This window comes from Cucurbita moschata, unplaced genomic scaffold, assembly GCF_002738365.1.
Source record: "Cucurbita moschata cultivar Rifu unplaced genomic scaffold, Cmos_1.0 Cmo_Scf00022, whole genome shotgun sequence".
NCBI classification, from domain to species: Eukaryota; Viridiplantae; Streptophyta; class Magnoliopsida; order Cucurbitales; family Cucurbitaceae; genus Cucurbita; species Cucurbita moschata.
The window spans coordinates 2,901,371-2,911,810 of NW_019268538.1; the positions used below are offsets into that span (position 1 = coordinate 2,901,371).

Here is a 10,440-nt window from a genome sequence, read left to right on the forward strand (position 1 = left end):
TTTTTTTTTTTTTTTTTTTTTTTGTAGCAAATTAAGGTTTCCAAGAAGCTTAAGTTTTTTCGTGTGACAGGTTTTGCACGGAAAAGATTAACACCTTGGATCAAATTTTGGTCAAGTGGTCCCTTTTGGTCAAACCACTTTGTTATATTCTTTGATAGAGGGCAGCATAGAACATTGACCATATCCTATAGAGATGTGATTTTGTTGGAGTTGTTTCTTTGAGGTGTTTGGTTTTAACTTTGTCAATCCTCAGGGTAGTCGAAAGTTGTTCATGGAGCTTCTTCTCTCTTTAACTTTTCCACGAAGAATTGATGTTTTTGAGGCAGGATAGGGTTTTGAGCTATTTTGTGAGGCTTAGAGGTAGGAGAGATCTTACTGTCACATGTGGTCCCTTGATGGTTCTATGTTTATCTTTGGGCTTCACTTTTTTTTTTCCTCATGAAAAATCAGTTTTTCATTGAAAATGTATATAAATAAATAATTTATTCACAAGTCCCCATCAGGTAACGTGAGCAGAAAGGGTCACTCACTAGTCAATAGATCTCTACCTGATTGAATGAAAAACCAAATGGAAGCTACAACATTACTTTCTTTTAAACCCTGTTTCAGAAGAATATCTGCCTGAAAATTTTATTTACACAAAACTATTTGGTTATGAGTTCTTAGGTGATCAAACCATAAATTCTTTAAGCAGCTAAAGCGTGTATGATAAGAAAGTTTCACCAAAAAATAATATTAAAAAACCCCTATGGAGCAAAAATAATGTTTTGAGAAATAGAAAAACAATGAAGAAGATGATACAATTTATGCAGAGAAAATGATGTCTGAAGAAGCAATTGAAATTGATCGAAGGTTCTGCAGCTGGATACTTTTCTAATGACGGACTTAAGCATCATATGTGTGTGTGTGTATAGTCTGTAGGTCAAAGAAAAAAAATTGGAGTTAAATTAATTGAAGACTCTGGCCATACCATAGTCAGCGCCAGGCATTGGAAAGTTTCATTGCGACCAATAATGTCCGTGCGCACAGTATTTATCGCTAACCTCAAGAAATCATGGTTCTCATTAAGCAAACATGATGTGACGATATAGCCAACCTGCAATTATTAAATCAAATTTGAAACAATTTAAAGTCAAGAATAAACTTTTAATCAATATCAAGAAAACTCTATTCCAAGACTTAAATTACATATTCATGATAGGAAAATGAAAATATATCATAACTCTCTGATCCATACAAGGTACAAGTATAACAAAATGTTTCCAAACTTGACTCCTGAAGTAAAAATAAAAAATTAAAAAAAGAAATCCCATCTATGAATCGTTCTATGAATTCAATTTCTTTTTCAAAGAAATCTCTTAACCTCTTACATTTACAAACTCAAAACTGAGAATGGCTCATCGACCATATACCAGCTCACTAGGAAACTTGTGAGTTGTCTATACCCTGTAGGTGGTTCCAAGGGGCTTTGAACCAAGGATCTCGATATTTAATATAACAAACTTTTAAGTAATCAAAGAAAAACACAGGATATGTTCCTAGGGATGAAAGAAATACTTAATATTCAGATTCCAACTGTATGCATCCAATGTTCATAGGATAGTGGAGAATAAGGGTAAAAGTAACTAAGAACACCATGTTACAAGCAATGCATGAAAGGTGCTGAAACTTGCCTGCTTTTCAGGGTATTTTGGTGCAGATATAAGAGATACAGCCTCCATGTGACCAAAATCAACATCATAGCCAAGCATATAAATGTAAAGCATTTTCCAGACGTACTTTTTCTTCTCATAAGGCGTCAGACCCTGGTACAAGCCATTGTTACAAATCACAGTCAACATTAGTAACATATGGTCAATATTTACAAAACGTATTCAAGCACAAAGTTGGAGACACCATGCTTGCTATAATGCTATCTTTATTTAACTCAAGGTGCTTGACCCTCCAGCCCCATACTAACACACTGTGCTTAGACTGTTAAGGCTTCATAAACCTTCAACAGGATCTCTAAATTGTTTTGAGCAAAGGTACTTGTTTCCGTAGTTGAACATATCACTTCAAATACCAATAGTATCATATAGCTATGTTCCGTACCAATCTGGCAACGCAGTTTTTTTTTTTTTTTTTCCTTAACAAAGTTCATTAGAAGAACTCACGGCAAGAACCTAAAACAGCAAAAGGAGTAAATATATATATATCACCAATAACAATTGCCTCTAATACTCTCCAAATTGACACAAATCAATTACAAAATTCCTTAAGCAAAGCACTCCAAGTGGAATAAATTCCACCACTTTTCTTCTCCTAGGAAGACTTTCCTTTCATTCCTTATCAAATCACCCACAAACTGGGTACTGTTTTTCAAAAATTCAGACACAAAATTTTGGCTTTCCATTTTCAGTAATTGCCACATATACCATACATTATACATACACACCAAATGTACGGTATGTCCTTAATCCCTCTCGGAGCAGCAAGTTCAATATAAAGTTTGTGGCAGTCTCCTCCAAAGGTTTCATTCTTAAAGGGGACCAAAAGGGTGATTCACCAATTAATCATCTCATGCATCACACACTAATCTGAAGAGAGACAAAAGTTATGATGCTTTACCAATATTTTGTACAACTTAATCTCAAACCAATTTGGAGTGTAGCATTAGTTGAGTACAAATAATCCATATTAGAGGATAGGCACCGTAAACTCCAATAGAATATCATATTCAATGAAACCAACTGTCACACGTAGACCTTCTGAGATGTTCTATGCCATTGATGGAATATAACCATTTATTATCATGTGCTTCCAAGCAAACAAAGCATCTAGAACAAACCTTCCCGTCTAACAAGTTAAACAACAATCAATGAATCAAAAAGGATCATCTTGCAAAGCTATGCACTGTCGAGCCATGGCCTGCCCAAGCCACTTAAACAAAATCAGTCACTTCAAGATATACAATATCATTTGCTATGTGCGGACCTCAAACACACAATGGACTCGGAGTCCTTGCTTTATTCTGAATACACTGACATTTTTTTTAGTAAATGGTTGTGGACTCATCGACTTATATAATAATTTAAGATTGATTATATTGTTTACATAATCTAACACTAACCTTTATGGAAAGGTAATTGTATCCATAGAAAATGTATTAAGTATTTCATCATTTGTTGAGAAAACAAACGTAATTCACTCAATGTAAAAGTACTATCGAATGAACTTCCTGAAATACTATGCAGCAAGCTAAATGACGCGGAACAAAAAAAAAAAAGAGAGAGAGAGAGAGAGAATCCATCGGTACATTTTTCCTTCCAGCGCATTAATCACGTCATGTATTCGATATCTACATTTTCTCTTGAAACAATTTAAACGCAACACCAAGCCGAAAATTAGGTAATCGCGTGATTTCCACAGTTTTTATGAACAAAACTGCAAGCACTCGCAAAATAGGGAACAGAAGGCCAAAATTACAATCATTATGCAAGTAAAGGTCAGCCCTAACCTTCTCGTTCTTAAACCTCGTGCGGACATTTCCAAGCTCCTTATCGACTCGGAGCCTTTCCTGCTCTTTATTCTGGCAATTACGAATATCGCTAATGAAAACGGAGAGACCTCTCATACCGGACAACGCCATCTCCGCTCAGATCCAGCTGGAAACACACAATCTCTTCAGCTCCCTATCCTAGATCCCCGCGCTCCACCAGCGGATCTGACGGAACCAAGCAGCAGAGCTACTGGAAAGAAGACGAACTCCAATTCAAAAATCGAGACAATACAACGGAGAAGCAATTCAAATATCGGCGGTTTGATCGAGAACGAAGAGCGAGAAATGTATTAATGAAGAGGAAAATCGAGAGATTGATGGAGTGAGGAAAATTGGCAAAGCGGTCGACGGGAAGTGGCGGGCAGCAGAGACGACTTTTATTTTACCTCCATCAAAGCCTGAAATTTCAACCAGAAATGATCCCCCGTCAATTTGTTTTTTATTTATTTTATTATTTTGCTCCATTTTTAACGCTTTCTTCACTTCCTTCTCGCTCCACTTTTGTTAAACCTGTATCTATAAGAAATTACTATATTATACAAAAATACCTTCTAAAATAAATAATAGGTTTTGTTTCAATAATTTTCGTAAATTATGTTATTTAAAAAATATTCAAATATATTATTATTGTCCACTTACATATAAAAATATATATATATTAAAGATTTATTTCAATAAAACATCTAAATTCGAAAAAATAAAACTAAAAATACATTTAATCTTATCGTTAAGTATCGAAAATGTTAAAATTTTATACATATCACAAAAAGAATGTCGATAAAAATATTTTTTAAAGTTCAAAAAGTTAAAAGTACTTCTTAAATTTGAAAGAATTTATCTATAATATATACATTGATGTTTTAAAATATCATCCATTCAACCCGAGTTAAAAATAATTAATTATTATTAATTTGATGTTGACGTTTATGAAGGAGTAAATAAATATTTACAATTTACGCGTGAACGATATAGCTTTTGTACCCATCAGCATAAAAACAATTGCATGAATAAAACATTAATGGCTTCTTTTTCTTTCCTCTTCCCTTTTCTCTCTCCTCCAGCTACGCAATAACAAGTTATTGTCTATCGAGCATTTCTTCTAAGAGTATGAAAACATATCTCTAATTGACATATTTTAAAACCTTGTAAGAGGGCGGCCGGCAACATTTTGTCCGTCCGCACCGTTGCAGGTCCAAACTAATCATTGCAGTAACGATCAGATCCTGCCATCGTTTCAAATTGAAACAATTTTCTCATGCAAATTCCCTAATAATTGCATTGAAGAACATGGATATCCAAGTCTTGATTTATTTCAAGGATCTACACAAGTTTAAGTTATATATCCCATAAATAAAACCTTCATCCAACAAACTTCCAACCACTACCAAATGATACTCATACGAAAAATCGACATCCTATTCGCTATAAGCCCGCCCAACCCCAGGAGTATAAGAGATTGGCTGCCTAAACCTAAAGCATACAGATTAAGATACAATACTTCATGTAGGGAGCAACACTAAGGGTTTTTCTTTTTTTTTTTTTTTTCTTTTTTTTTTTTTTAAGATTCCTAACCTAAAGCTTACAGATTAAGGCTTTTTTAAAAAAAAAGAAAAAAAGAAAAAGAAAAAGATTAAGGCTAATGAATGCAGCATGTTAAATTTATTGAACACCACTCCATCTTGCCCAATCCACAAACTGCATACCACCATAAATGTTGTTGGCAAACCTCACACCAACTGTGAAGGCCATTGCCACCGGTGGAATCTTCTTTGCCAAAGGCGAGAATTCGACCACCTGCTCGAGTGCGTTCACAATTTGATAACGAGTGTTGGAAGATACCGCAAGGAAAACACCTGAATCAGGGACAATAGAAGCTTTAGAGTTACTAAATTAACATATATAAAAGTAGTCTGCAGGTTGTAGTTGACATGAGGATAGAACAGAACAGACTGATAAAACTAAGGGGGCTTTTGGTTAAGCTTTCCAGCAAGAATTTGATATCGATTCCAGGTTGAAACTTGACCAAAACTTACGTTTAATAAAAGTAAATGGGAGGGCCAGTAAGTAAGATCCTAAGAAATGAGTGACTTGTGCACCAAACTACGGACTAGGAATCACAATTTAGCTAAATTATTGATGATGTATTAAGCTAAATTGGTTCAGATTAATTTAGAAGAACGTGAACCTACTTATATTAAGACAAAACAGATTAGTAAAGTAAAATAGTGAGGATTCAAGGAACAGATGAGATGTATACCCCAGAGAACGGCACTCTGAACGAGAGGAGGCACAGGCACATCCTCATCTGATTTCTTTATACACCTGAATCATTAAATACAGTTCCTAAGATAAATATCAAGACAGAGATATAATGGTCATCTAATGTATAAATCAAAAGATATTTTAAATTTTTACGGTTATCATAATTCATAATCAAGTATTTCAAACATTGAAATAGGTCTTCAACAACTTGGAGGGAACAGATGACATGATAGATTCAAGGTTCTTTAAGGCAAGTATACAACACATGCAATCAGACGACATGTCATTTTCGAAAAGATTCGAGGGACAAATGAAGAATGATAGAAAAATATAATTCGACAAACTAGAAATAAATACAAAGCAAAAAGCATCAGCTATATCTTTATATTCTTTTTTCTATAGCTAACAGTTATATCCGAGAAATTATAAAATTAATGACTAAAGCAATACAAAAAATTGGAATCTTATGCCTAACTTTTTATGACAATTCAAAGCAGACACAAGATTTTGGGAGCCCCACATTCTGTACTTGTATATTTTACTATCATTTTAGAACTATGTCATATTCAACTCCTCGGTTAACTGTAATTTTTTAGTGTGTCCTACATCAATCGGTCTATAATCAATCATCAGAAATGGATTGTGACAATGGCACATCTGTTCTAAAAACACACATCAGTCGAAGAACAAATCAAAGTTCATGGGTTGATCAACACCAACAGGTGAACTTCTTTTTAAGGTAAACAACTACATGACCAATTTAAAAATATAGGGTAGTCTAATAAAGTAGAAAACAAGGCATGCAAGACATATTTAAGCAAGCTTACCGTTTTGTGTTCATGATCAAATTAGCAATCCCCTGGCCAATGAGACCACATCCAAATCCCACTGAGCCATACAAGACACCCTGGACAAAAATGGACCAATGATACAGCAGTAACAAGAAAAACAAAGCCATACCTCGAAAACTAAGTTCCAAAACAAGATAAAGAAACAAGGATGAGAAAGTAACTTCAATTGCTTTAAAAAAATGAAATCAGTACCTTATAGAAAAATGATGCAATTCGCTGCTTCACTGTGAATTTACACCCGGGCCTTTCAGCTTCAAAAACACTGCAGAGGCAAAAAAAGGGTAATTAATTATAGAAGTCAAGATGGAGCGTGGAAATTCTAAATTCAAAGAAAATTGAGAATGGTCAGCAAATTGAGGCCAAATATCGGAGAGACTGATTTTCCGTCCAATGTTTAGAGAATATCATCTCATCTTCAAAAGAAAAAAATATATACTAAACAAAGTAGTGGCTCAAGAAACTTTGTCAAGCATACAGCAGCAAGAACTAAATAAAATATAAAAGAAGGTAACAAGGGAACTACAAGTCTGGAACTTATAAGGGTACTGAAAATTTCATCATAAAACATGTCATGTAATATTAACCTGCTAGGAAGAGAAGAATAAGCACGCTGCATTTGTCCTAATAAACCTCTTGAAACAGGCCGCTGTCCTATACGAGCATATGGTGCTAACATACCAACCAAAGCAATGTCAACCACAACACCAACTAAAAGATCAGCAGCAAATAACTCAAACTCTGCCCAGAAATTCTCTCCCCTTTTCTGAACTTCAGCAAATGTAGCACAGCATGAATCTATAACCACCTGCATCAGCAAAGCTCATTAGATCCATTAATTGGGAATTGTATTTTACAATTAATCAACAAGTCATCTGAGAATTGATCAAAGAGAACTGCCAAGGTATGGTATCGGTTAGAACATATAATCAAGGTTCTCAAATCCTGAATTTAAATGCCAACAATGTGATTTCTCTCGCTGCTATAAATGTCAACAATTAGCAACTATAGGAGAAAATTAACTCATTGCTAGCAATGCAAAACTACAGCGAGAGTTGTGGATCATTAGCTTGCATTGAATTTTAATAACACCAAAACAAACCTCTGTTCCGACTTTAAAAAGAAAAGAAGGATCTGCTAGCATTCGGTCACGAAACATGGAGCAGGAATTCATCAAGAAGCCTAACAACCAACCTGACCCCTGTAAAACACCAAAAGAAAATTTCCTTCATTATTTTGATAGATATTTGTTTTCAAAATTAGAAAAAAAAAATCATCTTTATGCTCAAGCAAAAAGCAATCATACACCACCAATTTCGAAAGGATGAAGGGGAGAAGGATTCTAACTGATATATACATGAGGGAAAATAGAGAGATTTAAAGGAGAATCATGGTGACAGGACAATGAAACTAATGGTTTGTTCAATTATATGAGAAAAGTTTTACATATCCAGCACAATCTCATTCTCAAAAACGTTCTTCATGTCCCACAAATCAACAAAAATCTCTTGAGGATGCTGAATTTACAGCTGATAACAATTGCTTTGTTGAATTTCACCCTAAAGAACAGTGAAACAAATAAGGTAATCCTGCAAGGAGTTGTTAAAACAGCAAGCACAAGAGCGACAGGCATGCAACAGTTTCAAGTGCTACGCATGATGCTTTCGATTCATTTACTTTCACGAACTTGAGAAATGGATTGTACCTGCAAGTCCAAGTAACGCTGAAGAAAAACTTCCCGTATCCCGGTTGCCTTAGCAGCCTCGAGCATATCCTCAGGAAGTCTAACTCCTCGAGCGTCAGCCTCCTTGATCACGTCGTCGAATTTCAATATCCGTCCAAACTCCCTCTCCTCCTCGCCATCACCATTTCCATCGCCGCCGCCGCCGCTGCCACCAAAACCATTTCCATCTCCTCCAAAACCACCATCCCCACCTATTCGAGATTCAAAATCAGTATCAAAGACCTTAGAGTCGTTCGCCGCCGCGATCGTCTCAGCCGCCGCCTCGGACGAAAAACACTGAAGTGGAATCCGGCAGCTCACATTCGATGAATAATGAAGAGAAACAACCTTAAAGGAGCTCCTGGATTCAGAACAAGGCCATGTAAAGCATCCCGAAGCTCTAACTTCGAGTTTCGAAGGAAAGGCATCTGGGGTGGAAGTAACGGCGGAATGGATGAGATTGAAGCAGGGCGAGGTTAGTGACATATTAATGGCAGCTATCTTTGCAAGAACGGCAGGCCCTAGAAATAAATGGTTGACGACTTGAAGAATGTGTAAGAAAAACGATCAGAAACCAAAAACCTAAATTGTGTTTGGAGGAGAAGCAAAAAACTACAAGGAATCGGCGGAAATGATTACAGAGAGAAGAAAATAAATATAAATGAAAAATCAAAGGAAAAAGTGTAAAAGAGAACGTCGCCTGAGAGATTCGAACTCTCGCGGGGAAACCCCATGTACTTAGCAGGCACACGCCTTAACCACTCGGCCAAAGCGACTTCAGTTGACAAATGACATGGACAGTAACTATTTTTAATTAACTTTAGATGAAAAAATTTGGAATTTTAGGGGAAAAAGTATTTATAGGCGTCGCCTGAGAGATTCGAACTCTCGCGGGGAGACCCCATGTACTTAGCAGGCACACACCTTAACCACTCGGCCAAAGCGACTTTGGTTGATAGTTAACATGGATAGTATTAATTTTTAATTAATTTTAAATGAAAAAATTTGGAATTGAAAAAAAATATAAAAGAGAACGTTGCGTGAGAGATTCAAACTCTCACAGGGAAACTCCATGTACTTAGCAGGCACATGCCTTAACCATTCAGCCAAAGCGCAAAGGAAAAAATATAAAAGAGAAACGTTGCCTGAGAGATTCGAACTCTCACAACCCCATGTACTTAGCAGGCACACGACTTAACTACTTGGCCAAAGCGACTTCAGTTGACAAATGACATGGACAGTAACTATTTTTAATTAACTTTAGATGAAAAAATTTGGAATGTTAAGAGAAAAAGTATTTATAGGCGTCGTTTGGAACGGGAAAAAATATAAAAGAGAACATCGCCTAAGAGATTCGAACTCTTGCAGGATTGAAACCCCATGCACTTAGCAGGCACACGCCTTAACCACTCGGCCAAAGCAACTTCAGTTGACAATTAACGTGGACAGTAATAATTTTTAATTAATTCTAAATGAAAAAACCTGGAATATTAAGGTGAAAAAATAAAATAATCTTCACTGAGAGATTCAAACTCTTGCAGCGAACCTATGTACTTAGCAGGCACACATCGGCCAAAGTGACTTCAATTGATAATTAACATGGATAATATTAATTTTTAATTAACTTTAAATGAAAATTTTAAGAAAATGAAAAATCGAAACATTCGAACTCCATGCACTTAGCAGGCACATGCCTTAGACCAAAGCAACTTCGGTTGATGACATCAGGGGTTTATTAGTTTTATTCGAACTCTTATATATATTTTTCTCGTGAATACATTTACTAGTTTTATTAAATTAGAATAATTTAAGAATTATTGATTGATTAATAATATTAAGATGTGTCCAGAAATGCAAAAGTAAAAGACAGAAACGTAGTAGATTTTAGTTGTATTCTCCCTTGGACTTGTAGTAGTCCAAGCTTGAAATTCAATCATTTTACATATAACACCGAGTCTTCCCCCCCAACAGGGCTTACACTGCTACTACTACACATATTCTTCGCCTATCCCCACCACAACTAACACATTTCAAAATCAAGAACAAAAAAAAAAAAAAAAAAAAAA

General features: G+C 35.5%; 2 protein-coding genes and 2 non-coding genes across 4 annotated transcripts in view; all 4 read right to left on the reverse strand.

Moving 5' to 3' along the window:
• LOC111459650 (AP-2 complex subunit alpha-1-like) overlaps positions 1-3,971 on the reverse strand; it is a 14,082-nt gene extending 10,111 nt beyond the window's left edge. Inside the window, exons 1-3 of the mRNA XM_023102659.1 lie at positions 3,500-3,971; positions 1,674-1,805; positions 971-1,096 (exon numbers count right to left, since the gene is read on the reverse strand). Of these exons, the coding sequence (XP_022958427.1) occupies positions 971-1,096; positions 1,674-1,805; positions 3,500-3,631 (390 nt within the window). The 5' untranslated portion in view covers positions 3,632-3,971. The remainder of the gene's footprint in view (positions 1-970; positions 1,097-1,673; positions 1,806-3,499) is intronic.
• An 862-nt stretch (positions 3,972-4,833) lies between these two features.
• LOC111459653 (protein RETICULATA-RELATED 1, chloroplastic-like) lies at positions 4,834-9,023 on the reverse strand. The gene is made up of 7 exons (XM_023102663.1): positions 8,357-9,023; positions 7,754-7,852; positions 7,239-7,459; positions 6,847-6,916; positions 6,631-6,710; positions 5,799-5,863; positions 4,834-5,394 (listed from the first exon to the last, which is right to left on the reverse strand). Exons 1-7 carry the CDS (start codon positions 8,858-8,860, stop codon positions 5,201-5,203), a joined length of 1,233 nt encoding a protein of 410 aa, XP_022958431.1. The 5' UTR covers positions 8,861-9,023; the 3' UTR covers positions 4,834-5,200.
• Positions 9,024-9,068: 45 nt separating this feature from the next.
• Positions 9,069-9,150, reverse strand: TRNAS-GCU. The gene has a single exon. It is a non-coding gene; the product is annotated as a tRNA-Ser (tRNA).
• Positions 9,151-9,239: 89 nt separating this feature from the next.
• Positions 9,240-9,321, reverse strand: TRNAS-GCU. Its single transcript has one exon. It is a non-coding gene; the product is annotated as a tRNA-Ser (tRNA).
• Positions 9,322-10,440: the final 1,119 nt, after the last annotated feature.

What these genes read in the sequence shown, in the direction of transcription:
- LOC111459653 (XM_023102663.1), bottom strand. Translation starts at nt 8,860, where the DNA reads ATGTCACTAACCTCGCCCTGCTTCAATCTCATCCATTCCGCCGTTACT. An exon ending in TATTCTTCTCTTCCTAGCAG is followed by an intron (nt 6,917 to 7,238) that starts GTTAATATTACA and finishes TTGCCTCTGCAG; the next exon opens with TGTTTTTGAAGCTGAAAGGC. An exon ending in TCAGAGTGCCGTTCTCTGGG is followed by an intron (nt 5,395 to 5,798) that starts GTATACATCTCA and finishes TCCCTGATTCAG; the next exon opens with GTGTTTTCCTTGCGGTATCT.